General features: G+C 40.7%; 1 protein-coding gene across 1 annotated transcript in view; it reads left to right on the forward strand.

Moving 5' to 3' along the window:
* The first annotated feature begins 3,908 nt into the window (after positions 1-3,908).
* The window catches only part of LOC150081422 (organic cation transporter protein-like), a 65,866-nt gene continuing 43,328 nt past the window's right edge, over positions 3,909-26,446 (forward strand). The window contains exons 1-3 of the mRNA XM_090379286.1: positions 3,909-4,013; positions 6,499-6,918; positions 18,422-18,525. Coding sequence (XP_090235412.1) covers positions 4,011-4,013; positions 6,499-6,918; positions 18,422-18,525 — 527 coding nt within the window. The 5' untranslated portion in view covers positions 3,909-4,010. The remainder of the gene's footprint in view (positions 4,014-6,498; positions 6,919-18,421; positions 18,526-26,446) is intronic.

Consider the following 26,446-nt stretch of genomic DNA (forward strand, 5'->3'; position numbering starts at 1 on the left):
TATGGCAATCAGGTATATCAGGTGGAGTCTTTTTATTGGATTTCATTTACAGAGATATACACTAAGTGATCACTAAATTATGACCACCCTATGAAAACTGAATGCGACCCGCTGACCACGTGAGGTACGAGAGTGCGGAGTTAGCTGATCTACGTAGCATTGATAAGGTGTCAGTGGTTCAGTAGGTAGTAAATTTCCGAGGGTCATGGGAAAAAGGAAAGATTGTGGGTACTCGACGAGCTGGTGCCTCGATTTCCCAAACAACTGAACTGGTGGGATGTTCGAGAGCCGCCGTAGTTCAAGTGTACCAGAACTGGCGTCAAAATGGTCAAACAACGACCCGACGGCAAAACTGGAAAGGTCAGTGAAAGGTTGATGTTAGAGGTGAACTTTTGATACCATGCATGATGGATGAAGAGTCTCATGTTGCTGACGCCAAATCCGTACACGACAATCCACGGTTTGGAGTAAATAACGTGACTCATCCGACCAGCACACCTGCTTCCAGTCTTCTAACGTCTAACTTGCATGCTCTTTGCACCAAGTGAGTCTTTTATGCCTATGAACCTTGTCGTCTGCTGGTATAGCCCATATGCGCGAGCGTCCGACGCATGGTCATGCCAGATATTGTTCCGGGTTGGCCCATGTTGTATTGGGTATTCAACTCTTTAACAGTGCTGCGCCTGTTTGAGTCCTCGACCCTCTAACATCAACCTTTCACTGATGCGGGATATTCCGCCCCTTGCAAACTCCTGCTAGGGTAGGATTCTTGCTGGCGCTGCCCGGCAGTGCGGGATGGCAACCCCCAGCTGGGATAAGGTTTCATATGCTGGCACTCCTGAGTACGGGATTCTCCACCTCGCTAACTCCTGTGTGGGATACCTCATGTGCATACTCCACTTGGGGTAGGTTCTTTCTGGCACACACCTCTAGGGTGCAGGGTGATACTTTCTTCCCATGCCTGAGTAGGAACAACCTATCTTGCAAAACCCGCACACGTGTAGGATTTTTCGCCGACACCTCCCAATGGGAGATAACTATGCACTTGTTCACCACAGGGTGGGTCAGGCTACTGACACCGTCAGGTGCAGGATGACCATGCACCTGTATACCGTAAAGTGGGCCAGGCGCCTCTGACACCTTCGGGTGTGGGATGGCGCTCCTCTTTACAGGGTTCTCTGCCCTGCAAACCTTTACTTTTCCTGGGCTTGGGTGGTCTTCCCAACCTAGGGGTGTGCAACCCTTCGTTTCTTCCCTGCATTCCCCATCTGGAGGCAAGGAAATGTCTGTTCCAATATTCTAATATTTATTGTTTCGGCATATGATAACTATAATGTCAGTTAACTATCACTGTTCCAAAGAACATATTAAAGTTTGATTTGAGTGTTTAACTTTTCTGTCCACTATTGTAAAAGCTGTGTAACGAAACACACTATTAATATAAATAACGGCCGTATGCGCTTTGCGCTTCAGCGTCTACATGACGAATAAGAAAAAAATAGCACATAACATCGTGAGATCAGCAAGCGTAGCTCCAACAAGGACAGGCCAAGGTAGACCACTAGCCATTAAGACAACGAAGGTTTAGTTTTATGCCTTTTTTGTTTACTTCTCCAAAAGTAAGAAAATATTAAAGAGACGCGCTGTTCTGTTTCAGGAAAGAAAGAATAAATTTAAAAATATATTAATATTATTGATCACGGTAATCTATCTGGCTTCGTTATATCCAAAAAAGTTCAAGGCGAACATTTCGTCGATTTTAAGTTCAAAATATATATTTTAAAACACGACAAACACAGTACAGTAGACTGTCGAAATAATGGCATCCCAATTAACGGAACATTCGAGCTAACGGCACATTGAGATCGGATGTTTACATACAGTGCAGATGTCTTGTAGTGCCAATAAAAAGAAAACGGCAAGTCACGTGATTATTGTATTTGTTTGCGTTCGCCATTTTGAAAGTGAATTTTGTACTGATATCACGGATTATACCGCTGTTCTACATTTATTTTAAATTAAAAACCCCTCACTATGGCTCCTAAAATTAATAAACCTCCCACAGAGAAGAGAAGAAGAACAAAATTAAAGCTTAGTGACAAACTTGATATAATCCAAACTATTACATTAGGGTTACCCAGAAAGTTAATTCATATATCCATGTGTATCGTGTCTGTAAATTGCGTGCGTTCTCTGGTCGATTTGCTTGTTTTGCTGGGCAAAAAAAAACCACAATTTCTAGGCACAAATGCAAATCCACCTGTAAACACGCATTAGAACAGGCAACTATACAATAAAGGCGCGGAAGGCAACGGAAAGCTACCACATTACAAACCAATCTAAATTCCTTAGGAAAATCTGGATACTTACACGCAGATGTATCAAGGAATTTAGATAGGCGAAAGATAAGGGATTTAGACAGAGTGGGCACCTCAAAAAGGGGAACTGTTTTTAGGACAGGCGGATAATTTTCCCTTAAAATTGCTTCGTGCAGATATTATTATACAAATTATTGGTTGGGTGATCTGCGAGCTGCATACTTTAAAAAGGGTGGGCCTGCTAACCGAACCCAACTGCTCATCACACGTGACTAATTGTTGACACGCTCAGTAAACCATTCAAAATCTAATAGGCTTTCATAAGATTAACAACCAGGGGTGTGTTGCCGCTCACACACCCCTGGTTGGTTTCTGCCTGTCGAGGTGAGAAAGATGGGGTTTTCGAAAGTAAACCCTACTACCAGCGCCTAGTATCTTACTTCTCTGTGGGTTATGCCTGGCGCTGGTAGGGGTGTGCCTGGCAATTTAACCCTAAGTGGCAGGACAAGCACTACTCCTGACTGCGTCATCTACAATTTTTTTTTTTTTTTTTTTTTTGTAGTTTTTGCCATAATGCACCTCCCAAGGTTTTTGCAGTACTTTGATCTAAGCCCGAGGCAGGATTCGAACCCGCGTTTTCTACAACTTAAAATTACTTTTATTTCATTTTTGTGCACCTAGCAGAAATGCGCCTGGAACGAGCAGTTTCTTGCCTTGCCCTGACCATAGCCCATCACAGTAAAGTCACTTTTATGATATTCTCTTGTCCCCATATTTTACAGAAAACGCTTCCCTGAATCTTGAATACTTTGCGATAACAGGAGATAATCTGCAGTAGTATATGAGTAAGGTTTTAATATAACAGCCCAGTTTTGATGGTTAGTTTTTTGGGGTTTTTGATTTAAAAATAAGGTGAATAAAATTTCCTATTAGTTCTCAATTACACTACTCGGTAAAATGATTTAAAAAATAATAATAATAATAAACAAATAAATAAATAAAAATTCAAGCTGAAGTATCTAAGTGGTCAAGCGTGACAGTAAAATATACAGAACACACGCGTTTGAGGTGGCCATGGTTCTATACACGTGGCTGCTAAATACGGTGCTGTTCTTGTATTTTCTCTCTGTTTTTTTAAACTCATCCGACCCTATGTGGCCGTCCCGTATTATAAACAGAAAATTTATTTATTAAGAATTTTCACGCTCGTTGAAACAAACTAAGTACTTCTATTCCTACTAAACTGAATTGTTAACAGTGTCATGAAAACGGCGTAAATCATTATTTATGAAAATGAGAATAATTTATTCAACTCATGATGTTACAAAAAAACAGGAAATGTTGCATAACAGTTCTTCCTTCAGTACGGAAATTTTTATTTCTAAGCAAAAAGCAAATCTCGTTGATTTATGCCTTTCGTATCAACATAATGCAGTGTAAACAGGTGGCGCAGGAAGCACACGGTATCTTACAATTACTGTAGCTTTGCATCTAGAAAAAAACCTTAAACAAATTTTCTCTTTATACTCAGGGACGACCTCACGGTCAGAGGAGTTCACAACGAGAGAGAGAGAATACAAGAAATAGCACCGTATTTAGCAGTCACGGGCTTGAACCCGAGTCACTCAAGGCATCGTCGTGTACTTATGCACACTTTTACTTGACCACTCGGCTACTGCGCCACAGGAACTAATGGTAAGTAGTATCAGTGTACTGGTCTCTTAATTTCGTATGCTGCATCGTCGGTTCCTGTTTTTGGGTGATGAAAAGCCCAAGTTTCTGGACATATTGAAGCAATGATGACCGACTACTATTGGTTCTTAGATAAAAAAAATTTGCTTCTCAGATAAAAATAAATAAAAGTGGAAATTTACTTAAGTATCATATTCACTCCACATGAGTGAATTTATAGTCTCCGCACATCACTACTAAAATTTGCAAAAATTAATGATGATTATTAGTAGTCTTTATTGCTGATCTTGTGCAAAAGCGTGACGTGACATAGCACAACCAATAGCAGCTCCGGAATCAGACAGCATAAAATAAAACAGTATTTAAGGAAAAATATCTTTGTTGTTCTTACTTGTCTTCTCTTATCTGCTTGTAGATATGCGCCTGGATGAATTTGCGAGTCTGCTGACAAAAAGTAAATAATAGTAAAATAAAAATAAATAAATAAGGCCGAGCGTTCTCATCAGACTTGAACGAACTTAATGCATTATATGCATGGGCACACACACTGCACAAAGCTTGTTTTTAGTGACATCACTTGATAAAAAAAAAAAAACCAAGAATTTCTTTTATTATGCAATTACTTTATAAAATAAAAAAATATTTCTTAATTTTTATAATCAAACGCAAACAGTGATATGAGGTATGTTCAAAAAATTGCCGAAATGTCGGATTGCGGTGAACATTGCTTTGTGTGAGTGTGAGTGCGGGCGCGTGTGCTTGTTAAATTTTGTTTTCAAAGCGGCAAAACAGCAATAAGAGCGTGTGAATCAATGCTGTTGGGGGACAGAACAATAGAAAGGCCAAATGTCCTCCAACAGCCTGGTCTTATTATGGGTATCAGCAAGATGCCTGAAACGTCACCTTAATATATATTATTAATTTCACGTGGTATTAAATGTAGTCATAATCTTAATGGAAAACAACCACGTAATGTCCTTCCCTAACTATATTAGAACTAACTATGTTGAAAAATATTATATTTAATCTTTATTAAAACTTCATATGCTTGATTTTAATTCTGAACGAAGCTTTAAAATTAAAAATAACTTTTAAATTTAATTTTAAAAAACAGCTTTTAGAATAGAAGGATTTTTATAAATAATTAACTATAAATAAAATATACTTTATAATACTACCTAAAATATACTATAAATAACTTATACACTGAGTGATCATTGAATTATGACCATGTACCTAATAATTCGTAGCCCCCTCCCTTTTGCCCTCAGTACACCAGCTATCCGACGTGGTATTGATTCAACAAGACGTCGGAAGCATTCGGGAGGTATGGTCAACCAAGCTGTGTGTAATGCGGTCAGAAATTCAGGTATGGAGGTGACTGGTGTATCCAGACGCCTGATATGCCTTTTCATAGTGTCCCACAAGTGCTCTATGGGATTGATATCGGGATTGATGTTCGGAGGCCAATCGATATGCTGGGAATCAGAACTGTGTTCCTCAAACAATTCCTGAACAACAAGTGCCCGATGGCTCGGCGCATTGTCATCTTGGAAGACACCATCGCCATTCGGGAAAAAATGTAACATATCGGGGTGTACACAGTCAGCAAGCAGTTGACGATAGCGGAGACCACTGATACGTTGTTCCACATGCACCAGGAGTCCAAGTTCCTGCCAGTGAAACGTGCCCCACACCATACAACCGGCCTGCACTTTTGATACCATGCATGATGGATCAAGAGCCTCATGAAGTTGACGCTAAATCCGTACACGACCATCTACGGTGTGGAGTAAATAACGTGACTCATCCGACCAGCACACCTTCTTCCAGGCTTCTAATGTCCAACTTGCATGCTCTTTGCACCAGGCGAGTCTTTTACGCCGATGAACCTTGGTTAGGAGAGGATGCCGTAGGGGTCGTCTGCTGGTATAGCCCATACGTGCCAGCGTGCGACGCATGGTCATGCCAGATATTGTTCCGGGTTGGCCCATGTTGTATTGGGTAGTGAACTCCTCAACAGTGCTGGGCCTGTTCGAGTCGTCGGACCCGGCACTCACCTCTAACATCAATCTTTCGCTGACCTTTGCAGTTTTGCCGTCAGGTTGTTGTTTGACCATTTTGACGCCAGTCCTGGTACACTTTAACTACGGCGGCTCTTCAACCTTCACCAGTTCAGTCGTTTGGGAAATTGAGGCACCAGCTCGTCGAGCACCCACAATATGTCCTTTATCAAAGTCCGATAAATCCTTCCTTTTACCCATCAAGCTCGGAATTTTACTACCTACTGAACCACTGACACCTTATCTATGCTACGTAGGTCGACTAACTGCTCACTCTCGTACCTGACGCGGTCAACGGGTCGCATTCAGTTTTCATAGGGGTGGTCATAATTCAGTGGCTCAGTGTATATAATAACAATATATAAAATTAAATTAATTAATTACGGATTTTAACATTTCCATATTTTTTTCATGATCATTATAAGCCTTTTCCTCAGATGTCTCCGAAACTCAAAATGAAAATGGATGAAGAAGAAAATACAAATGAATTTACCGACATCATTGGAGGGTGTGGCCCCTGGCAAGTTGGAATATTTTTCATATTCTTTTTTGGTGCCTTTCCAACAGCTTGGAATAAGCTAGTAATTACGTTTTATGCTCCAGAAATCGATCATTGGTGTTCTCCACCCTCAGATATCAACAATACTGACAGGTGGAAAAACTTTAGTATTCCAAAGACCATTGAAAATGGAGAGGAGAAGTTTAGTCACTGCGAACAATACGATTTCGGTAACACAACGTTAGAATTAGGATATGATTATGTTCCGGACAAGACCAACAAGACGACCCCCTGCAATAGCTGGACATACGACGATTCATTCTATTCATCCACCATAATTCAAGAGGCAAGTATTTAAAAAGTTTATTCAAAGTTTTCATATTAAATATGTATTTCTGTGGACTGTGTTTTGCTAAGTAGATATATACCTCTGCCCCCTGCCCCTTTATTTAGTGATGGACATAACAGCGATTATACTCATATCATTCAAATGATTCATAGAAAATCATTCGATTATGGAAAATCATTCCATTATTTTATTCGAATGATATAATCCAATTTATTTCATTCGATTATACCCGTCACTGATTTTATTATTATCATTTAGTCAGTACCAGTGTTAGGTACTACAGAGCCATCAGTGGTACCTAACACTACTACCGATGTCTCTGTAGAGACTGTACTGAAAGCCCTTTTATAATTGCCAGCAAGACATATCTCTGTAGTCCTCGCAGGTAACACTAATTATAATCACCATCCTCCAGCAACGGGTGAAAAAGGCCTGAGTTTGAATCCTGTCAATGACGTGAGTAATTTTTATGGGATTTTTTTTCACGGCGTGGAAAAATCCCATAAAAATTACTCGCTAGTAGGACGAAATTTGTATCGTTTTATCTCCCAGAATAGGGTTTTTCGTCCAAGCAAAGAGGAAAAACAACCAAAGAATACGCACAATTACAGACACAAAATACCGACGCCCTATAGCCTTAGTTGCTTTGGCACTTAAAACACACACACACACACACACACACACACACACACACACACACACACACACACACACACAACTAACGTAACATCTCTACATATACATTAACTGCCTTTACAACAAGACATTCAGAATTCTTTGATGCCATATTGACATAGATTACGATGACCATCGATGCAAACGTGTAATCATCCAGTATATTAACTGCATGTGTCTTCCCTTAAGCCCCAATCTGATCGTCTCACTCTTTTAATGTTACATACTTATCCAGATATCTAATTTTGTTAGAATTGAAACGGGAATTTTCATTATTACGAATTATTGATTGCTTAAGCAGCCCACCCTTCTCTTTAATGGAAGTGATTTCGATGTAAGTAGATAATAAGGTCAATTTGCGGAGTTCTAAACAGCCCTGCGGTTCAGCCTATGCTCAATATCGGAGTGTTCTCCTTACCAACCTCGCACAATTTGCGCCCTGCAACATCATGTTCTTCAAACAGTCCATCGTCGTTCAGGTAAAACAGAGGTTCCCAAAATTTCTCGGTTCACGGCGCCTTTAGTGTCCCAGTAATTTTTTCACGGCACCCCTAGGCCAAAAGAACTATCTAACACAGTGGTTTTCGACCTTTTAATATATACCTATATAATAATTTTATTCTTTATATAGAGGTACTAAATAAAGATCAATTATAGATCACTGCAATCGATACGGTACAATGGATACCGTACACCTTTTTATAATGAAATAAATGTATAAATTAAAAAAAATAATAATAATAAAATAATAATAACTTTTTAAGTAACTTAAACCGAAATTACACGGCACCGCAAGAATGTTGTTGCGGCAACCTAGTGTGCCGGGGCACCCCGTTTGAAAGCCACTGAGGTAAAACGTCAGCATAAAGGAATGAACCTGGTTTTCATGAATGTTCACATGTACCGTCCAGAATAATAAGAACACCAAGCTGTATCACAAACACAATGAGCACGAGAGACCTAAAGGGCATGATGTGTTTGGAAGCAATGCTTTATGCATCTCCTCCACACTCTCACGTTCGTCACTGCTAACAATGTGATCAGTGATTCGTCTGGCAACATTACGTTTCCAGCGCTCCATAAAAATATGGTGTCTGTTCAAAAGTTATCTTGTGTACATATTTTCTTCTGATCAGATATTTGTTTCTCGTTGATTATTCTTGTCCGAAGGAGCCGCTGTTTGAAAACCATTAACTGTCTGTGATACAGTGGTCTCAGAGAGTTTTTAAATTCTATACAGTGGGACCAACTGATGATGTTACCATCAACCAATTCTAAATAGGAAGCATTCAAAGAAATAATCATGGAACCTACTAAGCATTTCATACTATCTAAGAAATGCCGTTAAGGTTTAAGCCTAAATGGATGTCATATGAAACAATGAGACTCGTGGCAGAGAAAGAAAAATGCACTGATGAATCAAGTCTCAAAGGAGGTTGGGCAAGCAAAGGCAGATTACGAGATATCTTTAGCAAAGGAAGCAAAGACTTCTTTACTTATAAACACTAAAAGGCAGGGGCGCCTCCGAAGCCAGGTGGGCAGGAGCAGCAGTGCGTAGCACACGCTTCTTGATTAGACCGGGGTTCGAGCCTGTGCCCACCAAATACGGAGGATGCGGAAAGGTCAGGGAATGACCACCGCATATCCCCGGAGCAATATGGCCTTAGTTACTAATGCTCCTCAAAACCTAACAAACAACAACAACTAGAAGGAAGAGGATGAATCAGATTGGTCCACTTAATACCGATGGTTTGGCTGTTGATGACCCTGCTCAGATAGCTGACAAACTAAATGAGTATTTTGCACTACACTCACACATGAGGAATTCTGTGGGGAACTGGAGGCCAGAAGTTTATCAAACTCTAACAGGGAGCTAAATGATTTTGCAATAACTAAGAGAAAAGTGGAGGAGAAATTGTTGTAATTACACATACACCTGGGGTGGATGGGATCTATCCAATTATATTAAGGAAAGCAGCAAACGAAGCAAGCAAACCCTTAAAATTATGAGAGCATCCTTGGATTCAGAGGAGGTCACCGCTAACTGGATATGAGCAAATGTATCCCTAATTCAAAAAGGGGGCTCATAGGGTGACAAGAGTAATTACAGACCTGTTAGTTCAAGTTCTGTTCCAGGGAAAATAATGGAGTCTGGTTAAAGAAGTAATTCAGGGTCATATAGACAAGGCTCCAATTATACTTCAGACACAGCATGTGTTTGTTAAAGATAAATCTTGTCTGCTGACTAATTTGATTGGACAAGATGTGGTAACAAAGGAAATGGATGCAAAATATAATTTTGATGTCAAAATTGGAGCAGTGTGGCATTAAAGGCAAGTTGCTGATATGGATAAAGGGATGATTCAGTGGGAGAGGACAGAGAATAGTAATCAATGGACACTACTCTTCGTGGACTAATGTTATCAGTGGAGTCCCCCAAGTTCGGTGTTGGACCCACTGTTGTTTTCTATATTTATCAATGATATTGATGAAGGCATATCAGGCTTAATGTCCAAGTTTGCAGATGATACAAAGGTTGGCAGGGTCGTTAATGATAGGAATGACGGTATGACCTTCAACAGGATCTAGAAAAGTTAGGCAGATGGGCTGAGAAATGGCAACTGAAGTTTGCCCTTGACAAATGAAAAGTACTACATATGGGTAGCAGTAACTCCAGAATAATGTACCAACCGTGTCGTACTACGTTCAGGGCGGTGGAAAAGAAAAAAGATCTAGGGTTATTGTGTAGTCAGATATGAATTTCTCTGAGCACTGCACACAGACTGCCAGTTCAGCTCACAGGGTCTTGTCAATGATATACAAGTGGTGCAAAAGTTTTTTCCAGTATTACAGGGGATACCTTAAAGGTTCAAGGAAACTGCTAGTTTTGGGGGGGAGGGGGGAGAACGGTAATATAGATACGCGTTTATCTGATAGCATTGGTCAAATTAACTCTTGCACATACCTGAAGAGTATTTATTTGTTACCGCAACAGAACATAACAGTAAGGTGTTCTGAGGGCAAAAGCGTTTCAAATGAGTGGGTAGCAAATGCCAGGGAAGCGAGCTTAAATAACTTTAAGGGGTGTGTCAGGGTAGTTAACCATACAAGAACACTAAGTCTTAATTGTTTATACAGTAATGTCAGAAGTGTCGTCAATAAAATGAGTGAATTCGAACTGCTGGTTAAGACAAGTAACGCTAACATAATAGGGGTTACAGAAACGTGGTACCACCCGGAGATAAGGGATGATGAGTTTCAGTACGGTATGTATAATGTATTTAGTAAGGATAGAAGGGGTGGTGGGGTTCTGCTTCTTATCAAAAGTAGTCTGAGCGCGACGAAAGCTTTCCCTGATTCAGAAGTTTCGCATGCAGGTTTAGAATCTGTATGGTGTGAGATAGTTGGAAGCAATGGTATGAGAGTGGGAGTAATCTACAGGCCAGGTAATTGTGAAGATTATGATGAGAGCCTCTACATGCAAATGAAATGGGCAAGTAAGCGTGAATGTCTTATTATGGGTGATTTCAATTTGCCTCTAATTGATTGGAGCAAATGGTAAGAAAACTCCACATGGGAAACAAAATTTTTAAATCAACTAGATGATTGCTACTTGTATCGACATGTCAGGGAAAGTTCTAGGGAAAAGAATACTCTAGGGTCTAGACCTCATCATCACCCATGAACCAGATGACATAATAGGGCTGACAGTACAGGAATCAGAAGCAGGAAGTGATCACGGAGTTCTACGATGGACGATGAAGAGAGAGAGAGGTAGCAGTAGTTAAAGGCAAAGGAATGGGTTATAATTTTAGGAAAGGAAATTACGATGCCTTAAGGTGCTACCTGGCCTCTATTAACTGGGTAGATATCTCACAGAGAGCGAATACAATTGAATTATGGTATACCTTTAAAACATTAATCACAGAAGCCTTGAATGCTTATATACCATTAAAAAAATACTCCACGAGGAGGATTACAAGTTGGATGAATAATGAAGTTGCCAAATTACTTGAGCAGAAAAAGACAACATAGAAAAGTTACAGAACAATAAAAGGTACCGAAGCTTATAACAGCTACAAATTTATCTGTAATAATGCCACTGAATACGTTAGGCTGGCAAAGGCAGATTATGAGAAATCGCTAGCAAAGAGAACAAAGGGGGGGGGGGGAAGGAATTCTTCACATATATAAATGCAAAGGGAAGGACAAACCAGATCGGACCCTTATGTAATGGACGTGGGAGAGTACTAGATACCCCAACTGAAGTTGCAGATGAACTCAACAGTTACTTTGCATCGATAATTAAAGAAAAGCCCTTCGCGTCAATGAGAAATTCTGGGAGTGAAGTTGAAAAAAAATGTAATTAATGATGTTGAAATTTCACAAGTTTATTTAATGAAAAATCTTTCGTGCCTACAGGCCAGTAAGGCTCCTGGGGTTGAGAGCATTACCCTATAATCTTATGGGGGGGCGGCAAGTGAGTGCATTGAACCATTGAGGCTAATTATGAGAGATCATTGGACTCGAGAATGATTCCGTTGGATTAGAAAAGAGCCAATGTAACTCCAATACATAAGGGCGGTTCTAAGAGTGAAGTTGGAAATTACCGGCCGGTTAGTCTAACTTCAGTATTAGGGAAAATCATGGAGACTGTGATCAAGGGTGGAATTCAGGATCACTTAGATAGAAATGGAATTCTGAAGGATAGTCAGCATGGTTTTGTAAAGGGAAAATCATGTTTAACTAATCTGGTTAGCTATTTTGGCAGGGTCACTCATGAGCTGGATTTAGGGAATAATGTCGACGTTGGTTATTTGGATTTCAGCAAAGCATTTGACTCAGTCCCACATGAGCGGTTACTTTATAAGCTCGAACAGGGTTGGAATCACAGGGAAAATCCTTAGATGGATAACAGGGAAAAGCCTTAGATGGATAAATAGTTATTCCTCAGATTGGGTTGATGTAAGAAGTGGGGTTCCCCAAGGTCAGTATTAGAACCATTGTTGTTTATGATTTTCATAAATGACATCGATGAAGGAATAGAGGGAGTGATGTCTAAATTTGCAGATGATGTTAAGATTGGTAGAGTAGTTAATGATTACCACCAAGCAGAGCTTCTTAGGAATGATCTAGATAGACTTCAGAGATGGTCAGAAAAATGGCAGCTATGCTTTAATCCAGCAAAGTGTAAGGTATTGCACCTGGGAGGGAAGTGAATAATTGGATTTTTGCTTTAAAGGTATTCTATAATTAAAATGCATTAGCCCTTCCTCTGAAATCCGCCAATTAATAGGTGCCACATAGCACCGTAAACTGCCATAGTTCCCTCTTCTGAAATTAGAACCCGCCTTTATCTTTAACTACTGCAACATCTTTCTTCATCTTCCAACTAACCATTGCGCGATCACTATCTGCTGATGGTTCCTGTACTTTAAGCCCTGTGATGGCCTCCATGCTACGTTCTTCTTAACCGACCATGGGCCCATCAAAGGGAAATTACAAGCACTAGGCATTATTGATGACCTCCTATGCCACTGTGGTTCCCCAGAAAGCTGGAGCCACTTAATATATGACTGTGAACTCTATGAGGACTTAAGATGTACTCTCTTCACCAAAATCCACTATCATCCAAAAGACCGGGAACAGCATGTTCTTGATAACGCCGAAAACTACATTGCCTTCACGCACTTTGCTCAAAAATTGTTCACCAGACGTAGGGCGCTTCCATGAACACAAACTTGAAAACCATACAGTACCACCAACAACTCACGACGCAGCTTTCAATCACTGACTGGAACCGCGACTGAGAGAGAAGTTCCATTAACGCACAGCAGAAGATAAGAAAACTGACCACACTCACACCCCATCAAGCGCCATATGAATTAGGTGCCTAACCTAGTTCCCTTTAAATCCCTTTCCCTAGGCGGGGGAGGATACGGGTTTTTGTCTCCCCCCTTCTTCTCCTCGTTCGGCCTGGGCCTGCCCCACTGACTTTTGGGGTCGACTTCTCTATCGTCCCCATACTTCTCTCTTTTCCCGCAGTCTTTAGTCTCCCCTCCCCACTCAACATAAACTGTCAGCGTAGACCCCACACAATGTCAAAATTCAACAACGTCCTTTCGGCCTTACCTAAATTCCAGCGGTTTTTACCCCCCCCCCCTTTTTAAGGTTCTAGCTACTGAAATCTCGGGAAATTAGGTGGCAGGACCTGCCAGAGTGAAATTACTGGGTACCTGGTTTGCCTCCACGAGGCATAGTGTGGACAGGGGGGGGCGCAGCAGGGGTCTAGCGCTAAATGATCAGAAGAACAACGATACGTAACAACACAACACTTACAAAATCCATACACTTTTAAATCTCTGGCTTTTACAGTGAACTGTTACACCTACAATGAAAGCAACGCGGAAACGGGGGGAACCCCTGGTGCCGTTAGACACGAACACACTATATACCCTAGTATTTTCCCTAACATGCTGGTACAAATACTAATCATCTAGTTTATTTAAAATTGTGTTCCTCAAGGCAAGTTTCCTCTCCCACCTATTCCAGTCAATTAGGGGCTGATATTGAAGTCACCCATAATAAGACATTCCCGCTTGTCCATTCCTCTACTTGTAGAGACTCTCCTCATACTCTTCACAATCTTCTGGTCTGTAGATTTTCTGCGCTATGTCCTCCAGTCCGCACGTAAAAGAGGGTCTCCCATTGGACGGATTTTCATGAAATGTTGACTTGGTAAAAACAAATGTCATCCCAAACCAAACTTCATTAAAATAGGGCTAATACAAATCCGGAAATTATTATTTCTTTGTTCCATTCAGTTTGTATGTAGACTAAAAGTAATTTCGATGCAATACTGTTTGCTTTTGACAATCCGCGCACACTTCGCGTGTGTTGTTATTGCCAATCATGAACGGGATGTCGCCTGTGGAGAGATACGTACACTGTATATAGAGATCGTTATCGCTTTTATAGCGCAAGCGCAACAAGGTCATAATGGAGCCTACATGCACAGAAAACAGACTTCGGTTAGATAATGGACGTAGTGCATTACATTTTAGGCGCGTTCGATTTTTTCTTAAATTAATTGATTTTTTTTTTCTTTTTCTATGATTAATAGAAGTGAAAAGTAAACATACTTATCTCATTATTAATCAATTACTGTACTAAGATTATAAAACTTCTAATAAAACTGTATGGTTTCGGGCTCTCTAAACTTCACCATTCGATTTAATTATAACTATAATATTTATTACCCTTTGATATTTTTAAAGTCTCTTTTCTCTTTCTGTCTCTCTTTATATACATACAAATTTGTATATATATATAAAGAGAGACAAAGATTTTATATATATACAAAAAGGGTAGTAGTAGTAATAGTAGTAGTGGCATGTGAGGCAAGAAAGCAAGTGTATGAGCTTATGCAGCATCAGCCAAAAAAAAAAAAAAAAAATTACAAAACAATTCCCTCTAAATGTTTGTCCAGTTCCTCCTTAAATTTATTTAACCTATCAACTTCCACAACGACAGATGGAAGTTTGTTCCAGCAATTAACCACCCGCTGGCTAAAGGCAAATTTCCTCACATCTATTGGCGCCTCGGTAGCCAGGTGGGAAGGAGCAGCAGTGCGTAGCACACGCTTCTTGATTAGACCGGGGTTCGAGCCTGTCACCACCAAATACGGAGAATGCGGAAAGGTCAGGGAACGACCACTGCATATCCCGGAGCAATATGGCCTTAGTTGCTAATGCTACTAAAAACCAAATAACAAACAAACCTCACATCTATTCTACATGTCTTTCCTCAATTTGAATTTATGACCCCTTAGGTTCGTAATCTGAACAAGTGGAAGGATCCCATCAGAATTCAGCGTGCTCAACCCATTCAAGGCTTTATACATCTCAATCAGATCACTCGCAGGTGCCTAGTCTCCAGCCACTGCAATTTGCAGAACTTAAACCTCTCTTGGTAAGAGGATCCCTTCATTCCCCTCACCAATCTTGTTGCCCTTCTCTGTACACGCTCAAGCAAATCTACATCCTTCCTAAAAGGGGGCCTCCAGACCTGTACGCAGTACTCAAGGCGTGGCCTGACCATTGCCTTACACAGAGGACAATCACCTCCTTTTCCCTGCTAGCAAAATTCCTGTATATCATTGAAAAAACCCCATGACCTGCCCTGGCAGCCTGTCTGCATTGCTCAGAAAACTTCATATCTGACTGCGCAATTACTCCCAGATCTTTTTCATTTACTGCCACCTTAAGTATAGTACCACAGAGTTGGTACGTTTCTCTGGGGTTACTTCTACCCATATGCAGTACTTTGCATTTGTCAAGGTTAAACTTTAGTTGCCACTTCTTAGCCCATCTGCCCAAATTATCTAGATTCTGTTGCAGTAGCACACTGCCATTACTGTCATTAACAACCCTGCCAACCTTTGTATCATCTGCAAACTTCGACATTAAGCCTGATATACCTTCATCAATATCATCGATAAATATAAAAACAACAGTGGACCTAACACCGAACCCTGTGGGACTCCACTAATAACATTAGTCCAAGAAGAGCAGCACCCATTGATTACCACCCTCTGTCTTCTCCCACTTAACCATCCTTTTATCCATTGTAGCAACTTACCCTTAATACCATTCTGCTCCAATTTGTACAATTGGAGCAGAATGGCTTTCCTGAAATCCAAATATAGGATATCAAAATTATTTTTTGCATCCAGTTCCTTTGTAACCACATCATAATATCCTATCAAATTTGTCAGACAAGACTTTCCCTTAACAAACCCATGCTGTGTCTGAATTATTGCTGCAGTCCTGTCTAGATGATCCTGCAATGCATCTTTAACCAGCGACTCCATTATTTTACCCGGAACAGAAGTTAAACTAACTGATCTGTAATTACTCGTGTCACCCTTCGATCCCCGTTTGTGAATTGGGGATACATTTGCACATCTCCAGTCCGTGGGAACCTCCCCTGAGTCCAAGGATGCTCTCATAATTATGGCTAAGGGTTTGCTTAGTTGCTTTGCCGCCTCCTTTAATATAACTGGATAGATCCCATCCACCCCAGGTGCTTTTCTTGCGTTTAGAGGAAGTACAACGAAGGAAATGAACAAAACGAAGTACAATTTTCACACTTAAATGGGACCGCAACACAAGGGTATAAATATTGGGGGAAGTAATGGACTAGACCTCACGGATTTAGTCAGCCTGTTTTGCGACTGCTGAAATTAATTGTCTCCCTGAGTGGTTCAGGTTGGCACTCTGGTGAAATTTAAGTAGTAGCTGGATGAGTGTCTTCTCCAAGTGGAAAGAGCATGATGAGTGTATATCGGATTGTCTTTTTTTGGCTAATATAACAAAAGTGGCTTCCTTGCATCTTTTAGGTAAAGAACCAGGTGCAGTGATGTTTATACAGTACACTGTATTTAGCTAGCTGTATTGTTTGAACATATGAACCAAAGATTGCCATTATTTTGAATACAGGGTTGGCTGATTGTTTAGAATCTGTACCGAGGAAACTTAGGCCACGAGGCGTCAGTGAATTGTGCGTGTGTTCTGTGGTCGATTTGCGTCACAGATTAATACAGGTAGTCAACCCTCATAGACGACCATGGCAGTGCAAAAAAAACGACCTCAGAATCACCACCACCGGTTGCCTAGGTAAACAGGCCGTTATAGGAGATATTTCGGTTAAGTACTGTAGCGCGTTGTCGCAGAGCTGTTTGCGGTGGCTATATGGTGAATACATTGGCAGTGAGCTACAGACTGCTACTCGTATTTAGCCAACTTCGGTTTGTTTTCGTTTCATACTTTAGCCAATTTTCGTAATCTAACTGCGCACAAGTGTTATTATATTAAGGTTAGGTTACCTAAATTTGCAAATGAAAAACCCGCAATTCAGAAATTCATCGTGTAGCTACAGCAGTGCGCCACAAACAGTGCTGCAGCATGGTTGCGGTGGCTACATATAGAATGCATCGGCAGTGAACTACAGCCTGCAGCTGCGCAGATTGTTTTTCCTCTTCTTGTACTTAGCCGATCTTTCACACCCACGACATCAATCGGCCGGCTGTTCCAGAAACATCACTCCTTCTTTCGAAAATACTCGATGTAATTTATTCATATTTGCAAAATATACGAGCGTCCCTTAAGTGACACAAAAGAAATGAGAATTTCGCCAAACTGTCAGGGAGGCGCTGCAAGCATTTTGTGGAAGTTGATTAATCCTACTTACTAATCTGTGGTTGTGCGTTTGCCTCTTTTACTGGTGGAAAATAACTCAAATTTCCGGGAGGAGAAAAGAACCTAAAAAAAAAGAGTTTGGTGGCCTTCGCCTGAGGCCAACTAACTCGGTCCTGGTGTGCAAAAAACACAAAAACTCCTCTCGTCTTAAGGGAATCGAACCCAGACCATTTCCACATTAACAAGCCACACTGGAGAGAGTTTGCTGTATGAGTCAGCAGTCTCTCTCCATGCGCTAACTACCAGGAGTATTTCCAGCAGAAAAATAAAATGTAGTTCTTGTCCGAGATCGACCTCAAAAGATACATTATTTCATTTTTGTAATTTTGGCCAGAAAAAAAAAAAAACCACTGACATAAGCTATAGAAAAGTGGATTTGGGGGATGAAAGGTGAGTCAGAAGCTCTTTTCTGAGGTCCCCGTGCTGGCTCTCGACACGCCTGTTGAGAGATACGGGTTTCTTTTACTTTTATTTATATTTATAAAAAAAAATGATGAAAATTAAACATTGTTTATGACCACACTGCGGAAACAAATACAGTATAATGAAAATATTTTTCATTACAGTGGAATCTTGTTTGCAATCGAGAGTGGTTAGTGTCTCTTAGCAAAGCAGTATACATGGGAGGCTGTTTGTTCGCTGTGCTGATTTTTGGACAACTCTCCGATAAGTAAGTATATAAGCTGCATACAACATTTTAAAAAAATAACGAAAACTATCAACGAGACAAACTACAACCAGGGCTGGATTTTGGTGTTCGTAGGCCCTAGGCATTTTTATTCCGAAATGTAATAAAAGTGGGGGGGGGAGGATTTTTCTTCTATTTTAACACTTTGACTGCAAATCACGTCAGTTAACGTGACTCAAGTTTCAACTAATAATTGATAAACCACCTCAATTTACGGAGCGACCATCACTTCGATTCTTCTAGTTTCAAGAATAGTCGCTAGACAGCGTATGCATATTGAATTGAAGCTCGTAGAAGTCGATTGCGTATGTTTTCTCAGCTGGTTTTTCGTTAGTCACAGTGAAAAGAGTGAAGCCCTTTTTTTTTTTTTAATTTTCCCTTCCTTCGTAGGGAAAAATTAGGTCGTACGCCCTAGGTACTGTGCCTATGATGCCTAATGGGAAATACTGCTCTGAATACAAGAACTATTCAAAGTTTCGTTTTCGAAAGAAAATGAAACCTTATATGAAGCCACTAGCCATCCTGGCCATGTCCTCCATTACAATGGTTGCGAATATGTCTTGGTATACGCATTCACACACATATTCACATTCAAAACCATTGGTTACACTCGTATAAGAAATTTTTTGAAAGTTTCTAGCTTCAAAAATTATTACCCATAACTGTCACAATACGTAATGTTATACATTACGTACTGTGACAGTAATTTATACATTTAGAAATATATGTATAAATTTGCTATAATTCTCCACTTGTTTCGTCCATCCATGAAACAAAGCATTCACTGAGCTATCGAGTTGCAAACGTTCTAACTCCGAGACCAGAAAAATGTGAACTATCACTTTAAAAAACTATTGTTATTAGTGATATTTCACATTCTTTGGCCTCAGCGTTATCTCAAGTCGGCGTCGGTCTAAATTTATTGACCTATAATTTTGGCTATATTTGCCCTGTACTTAATATTTTTATAATTTTTTTCGACACATATTCCTACCACGCATTTTTTTTTTTTTTTTTTTATTTACATAGGTCCTAGCCACTGAAATCTCAGGAAATTAGGTGGCAGGACCTGCCAGAGTACTTATCTAAAAATACTGGTGTACCTGGTCTGCCTCCACGGGGCCAAGTGTGGGCAACGTTGGGCCTCAGTAGGGGTCCAGCGGCTAAACGGCCAGATGAACAACAGAACACAACACTACACATGTACAATACAGGCAGGCCTCGATTAACGCGATTAATTCGTCATCGCGCAAAACGGAAACGCATTAATCGAATATCATAACCAATAGGAAAAATTATAATTGGTCCTTGACCTTCTGGAATGTCCATAAAGAATTTTAAAAAGACCTTTTAAATAACTTTTTAACTGTATATAATGTAAAAGATAATGAAAATAATTATGGAATTAAATGTTTATTGCATAAAACAGCGGTTCTTAAACTGTGCGCCGCGGAATATTTTAAATCTTCGAGGGAAACACAGCGATACTCGACATCTGTCGGACACTGCGCGAACTACTAGCTCGAGGTAGTTCAGTTTCAGCATTTCTTATTAAGTTGTTTGGACCTAACTACTAAACGAAACTGTTAGGTATTTCTTTTGGTCTGGGTGCGCCTTGAAAAAATTACTGAGACATTACAGGCGCCGTGAACCGAGAAACTTTGGGAACCTCTGACACAAAATACACAATGAAGAAATTACTGTTGCGGAAATATTTAAACAGTGTTGACTTTCTCTTTTCATCAATCAATTTCCGATAGCCGACAACAATCTTCTCTGGGCCCTGGCGAAATAAATATCGCAGTGAACATCAAACCTTTTGTTTGAGGTTCTATGCGATACGAAAGATTTCATCTAATTCTTTTACCGTTATCTCCTTCGAGGTAACATTTTCATCTGGCTCATTTGAATTTTTAAATGCAAGTTTGCATTGATTTTATTAGCAGGAGACAAACACGTCTTCTTCCTATGGTTGATGGAACACACTGAGGCGAGCAGCAGGCAAACGTTTGTTTATTGACCGTACGACTCGCGGTAAGCTTAACCCGCGATTCAAATCTTTTTCAACTATCGCATAAAAAAAAAAAAAGATCGCGTTAACTAGAAATTTGCATCGTGTAAAGTGGTATCATTTTTCAAATAGCGTTAACTGAATATTGCGTTAATAGAAGCATACATGCTCCTATTCCTATTCCTAATTATGGAACACACTGAGGCGAGCAGCAGGCAAACGTTTGTTTATTGACCGTACGACTCGCGGTAAGCTTAACCCGCGATTCAAATCTTTTTCAACTATCGCATAAAAAAAAAAAAAAGATCGCGTTAACTAGAAATTTGCATCGTGTAAAGTGGTATCATTTTTCAAATAGCGTTAACTGAATATTGCGTTAATAGAAGCATACATGCTCCTATTCCTATTCCTAATTACCCTAACACATCCCATATACCCACCTATTTCAGGATGACTGCCATCCGTCCCTGAACTCCCAACACCCCTCGCTCCAGGTCGCTACATATTCTAATAGAAGTTGTGCAAGAATCACCTTCACCTCTGCCTACGGCTACTGTTAAACTATTAGTCCTTGTATCCCCCCAAGCTATCAGTTTTCCGACCCACCTAACACTGCCTCGATAGCATCAGCAAATATTCTTGCACCCTTTATATTTAGGTGTATCCCATCCCTGTAGAAGCAGTCTCTCCTGTTAACAAGTACAGACCAGGCTGAAAAAAATTCTATCCCTTGAGCCTTGCACAATCTTTCCAGGGTCGAATTGATCGACAAGGTCTCATTATACACTCCCTCCTATCGTGTCTGGGCAGAATTGCAGACACTTTCAAATTCAACCCTAATTCTCGGCTTTTGTTCAACAGTGACCTGTACTTGTTAAGTAATTCTGCCGGTCTCCTACTCTTAATATCATTAGTGCCAACGTGTACAACTTTTTTTTTTTGTTTTTTTTGGTAGTTGTTGGCGCACAGGCTTCTGTGGCCATAATGCACCTCCCAAGGTTTTTGCAGTACTTTGATCCAAGCCCGAGGCGGGAATCTAACCCGCGACCTTGGGGTTGCCAGGGCAGGCACTTTACCCACCCGGCTAGCCCGGTCGGCACGTGTACAACTCTATCACCTTTTGTGCCCTTAAAAGATGATATCCGCTCTACAACGTCATCAACCTTTGCCCCTGGCAGACATACCCTGGTCCTGTTCCACCTATCCTTTTTACAAAGCATGTTACCCGTTTCCCTGACAATAGAGTCACCAACAACTACTAGTTCCTGTGGGACCAGCGCATTCTGCCTTGGGGGTTTCCGCTGTGTTGCGTGATGACCAAGTGCAAGCTCTGGCGTTGATGTGGGCAGCTGAGAGCTTGATGGGCCCCTCAATTTAAATCTTTCGAGGGCATCCACCCTGTCCTTCAAACTCTCATATAGGCCCATAACAACGCTGAGTTGTCGCCTGATTTCCTTACACTCCTTATTTCGCGCGCACACAAAGACATCCCCCATGGCAATATCATGTTCCGTTCCAGAAAGTTCGACAAACATTTCACAAGTTGCACATTTTTTTAGGCTGCGATGCGTTGGAGAATCGCCCCCCTCAGTTCTCCCCCGAGTCACAGCACTCGGGGGAGAACTGAGTGCTGTTCTATACTGTTCTGTAAAGCAATGCTATAAGTAAATAGTATTGCTTTACAGATTATAGAACTGAGTAATTAAATCATAATTATAAACCAACTTCATTTGATAAAAAGAAAAAAGTTACATTTTTCAACATGGCCATAGAAATTATAATTAAGAGTACATAAGCTTACCTTTTGAGCAGAACACGAAAGTCACTTTTGGAATGCATTTAAAACAGAAAACTGTCAGAGCATAAAAAACACCGTGTATCAGAATTCAACAGGGACAAGTTTTCGGTACTCCCATTTTTACCTAAATAAATTAAATTAAATAAATATAGGAGGTCGCAGGTTATAATCATAACTTTTTTTTTTTATTTCGTTCACACTACGTTGTTACTAACTTCCTTTCAACTGAAACATGAAATTGTCCAAATATCACAGATCTTCCCAAAATTATTATTATGTATATATATTTTTTTTTGCTTAAAAACAGCCGGCAAATGAAAACTATTGTTCAGCTTTGTAGCTTTTTAACCAGTAATGGCTTAAACAATGTTCAGATTAATCCTCAAAACTGCTACGATCCCTAGAATCTGGAATACCTACTTTGTTAAGCCAATCCCAAAAATTAAAACAAGGATCCAAAACGTTTTCGGCCCACTCAATAGGATGCTCACTACTTAAAATGTTTGAAAAAGTCATCCATACAGCAATAATCGATCACTGCTTTAACCATACATCTCTCTATTTACATTCAGTGATTAGTAGAAGATCCACTACCTCAACCTCCTAGACACCATTTTCAGGATACGAAGGGCTTTCAACTGAAAGTTGCAACATTGATATTTTGTTTCTTGATATAAAAGGTAGCATATGATCAGATATCATCCCTGCCCTCCTGTATACATTCTGGAAATATTTCAATATTGCCGGCAATCTTTTGAAAGTCCTGGCATCAATCCTTCAACCTAGACATCTGCTAGTCACACAACAGTACTTCATGAAGTTTTGACATTTCGAGAGGTGTCCCATAAGGGGGAGGAGTCCTCTCCTCAATGCTATTTGCGGATGTACTGGAACCCTTTCTGTCGGTTAACCACGACTCTCTGTCCTATGCCGATGATTTGAAACTATTCATCACTTTTGGAGACCCCAACTCGGTCCATTTAATCTCTGATTAAGTAACATGGCAACTCACACTCCTTGAAGAGTATCTACATGCCATTGGTTTAAAGATAAATGAAAAATCAGTGCAAGTCATTTTCACTAAAAAGAAAATAAAGAACCACATTCCTGCCATCATTAATGGTTCTGAAATCAGGAGGGTTTCTCATCACAAAGATCTCCGGTTAACATGGGACCAAAACCTAACTTCCTTCCCTCATCGCTTCATGAACTCCAGAAGCAAGTACTTCTCTGTAATGTGAGCCATTCAGCAAGAGCTCACTGGTTTTAGTAATGCAAATCTAATCGTTCAGTATGTCCAAAGATGTATCATCCCGGTCCATTATGCACGCATCAGTGATTTGGTTATGTGCCCCACCCTCCTACCTCAAACACCATCTTGAATTAGAATACTAGTACCTGCGATGATTGAACTGGGCCACGAGTGAGGAACCCTTCACAATCTCCAAGGCGGTGCTGTTCTCAAACCTGAACATCCCACTGTGGAAACATCTCATCGTTAAAACGGAATATTACACTGAGTGAACAGAAATCATGGGATACCTACCTAGTAATGCATAAGCCCACCTTTTGCCCAGATAAGGGCAGTCACATGGCAAAGCATTCAGGCCACTAGTTCACGAAAACGTTCCACGGGTATTTACATCCATGCTTGTTACACGCTGTCCATAATTCCGTCGCATTCCTGGGTGGAGGATCCAAAGCTCAAACGAACCTTTCCACAGCATTCCAAAGATGCTCCACAGGGTTCATGTCCGATGAACGGGGAGGCCATTCCACGGTGGTAAAATCTGTGAAATGCTCTTTGAACCATGTTCTAGTCACCACGGCCCTGTGGGAAGGCATATTCTCCTGCTGAAAGAGTCCATTGCTTTGTGGGTGCACAATGACCATGAAGGGATGCAGATGGTCTGCAAGAATGGACACCGAATCTGGACCGTTCAGAAGTGCGTCTAGATGTACCAGAGGTCCCAACATGTGCCAGTTGAATGCGCCCCAAACCATTACCGACCATCCACCTGCCTGAACAGTTGATATGATGAGTGCATAGCTTCATGTGGTTTCCACCAGATACACACCCTACCGTCCGCTCGAAATAGCTCTAAACTGGACTCATCGGACCAGGAGACCAGTTTCCAATCATCCAAGGTCCAGTGCCGATGTTCTTTCGCCCAGTTGAGGCGTAGAGTCCTGTGTCATGAGGTTGGCAATGGGACTCTGGTGGGTCAGCGGCTCCCATAACCTCTTGTGGCTAATCATTGCGTGATGGTCTTGGTGGAGACGTTTTTGGCACCTCCCTCGTTGAAGTCGGCGGTGATTCGTGCCACTTTCGCTCTCGGTTGGCTGAAACAATGCGAAACAGACGTCGAAGGATGAGTTCATCCATCACATTTCTCTGCCCACAACTTAAATAATCTACTGGGTACCTGACCTGCCTCCTCGTGGCAAAGTGTGGGCAACGGTGGTTCCCAATAGGGGCGCAACGGCTAAATGGTCAGAGAAACAACAGAACATAATGCTACACAACAGACTACTCCCCATACACTTTTTAAATCTCTGGCTTCCACAGAGTTCTGTGTAATTCACAAAGAATATAACACAGAGATGGGGGAAACCCCTGGTGCTCTCAGACAGCTAACATACTTTACTTTGCCCACAGTGCTGTCCACAATGAGGTGTTATTCCGGAAATGGCGTATTCTCAATACACTCCTGATACTGTCGAACAGGGACAGTGAAATTCTTTACCACCATCCCTCTTTCAGTTGGTTAACTCACGATGTTTATCCATACTGACATCGAATTACCGTCTACTTGAGTGCAGTGATGCAGTGTACCTATATAGCTGCTGAGCAGTGGGTTCATCCACTAGCGAGAGGGATGACAGCGTCGCATTTCCCAGGAACCAGGTATCCCATGAATTCTGTCCTTTCAGTGTATAACCTTTAGTCAGCCGTTTACACACACGTTGGATGCCTCTGACATTGACAACGTTCTATGTACCAAGAAGAGAAGTGACCAAAATTACAACTTTACTACCTATAGAAATGCACTTCAAAGCCTAACATGTATTTCGTCATACATGTTCCCCTCCAATTCCATCAATTTCTGCAACATCCTTGAAATAGACCTAAGTAAAATATGTTTTGAAAAGAAATCCTGGCTGAAACATTCTCCGTGGTTCAATTCTGATGCAACACGAGCGAAGCGATGATTGGTTAGCTCTACAAACCAGAAACCCCACGTCGTCGGCTGACAGGGCCAATTCGGAATGCTGTGTTGTTCCTGGGATGTACCAATGGTCACTTTTTATGGAGTTCAAAATGGACCTCAGATTTTTTCCTACTAATCGCATTGATCAAATTCTGTTCATTTTTATAGAATTAATTTGATATAATTTATTCTTGTTGTTATACATTTATTTTTGTTTTGTTTATTCCCATAAATCTCATATTTTATCATTGTTATGCACTAAATATTTATCTCTTCAGTCTTATAATCATCATTGTAATTACTGACTTGTCACTAATGGAAACTCCACTAGCACTATGCTGTCGAGGGGGTGAGGTTACGATCTCCAACTGAATAAATAAATAAATAAATAATAGAAGAACCAGTACTGATCATTTAAACCCATAAGTAATCTCCAAAGATGACTGTGTCGTGTCGCTTCATTTATCCTCTAGTCAGGCCATTCTTTTTGAAAAGGCCCACTTCTGATGGTGACCAGACTTTCTGTTTATGTGTAAGGCCTCTCGTTGTTCCAACAAAAGTGAAACGGGGACCAACAGGGTTGCCACCACTTCAAAAACCTCTGACTGAGGGGGAAGGGGGGGTGATGAAGTAGTGAAAGCGGTCCCAAATTTTCATATAAAATACACATTTTTGGCTGACTTTTTAGCAAAAAAAAAAGTTACTTATTAAGGAAAAATTATTATTATTACAAGGACGTTCTGTGATAAGTATACAGACTTCTAATTTCCAGTTTAGTACCTCATCAACGTTATTAAAACACAGCGATACAAGTATTAAACAGTTTTGTAAATTGCACATACATCGCGGAAATATAGTAGTACACGAGTTCGAGTTGACCAA

Source organism: Mastigoproctus giganteus, chromosome 8 (assembly GCF_048544385.1).
Source record: "Mastigoproctus giganteus isolate SK-2022 chromosome 8, ASM4854438v1, whole genome shotgun sequence".
In the NCBI taxonomy this organism is placed as follows: Eukaryota; Metazoa; Arthropoda; class Arachnida; order Uropygi; family Thelyphonidae; genus Mastigoproctus; species Mastigoproctus giganteus.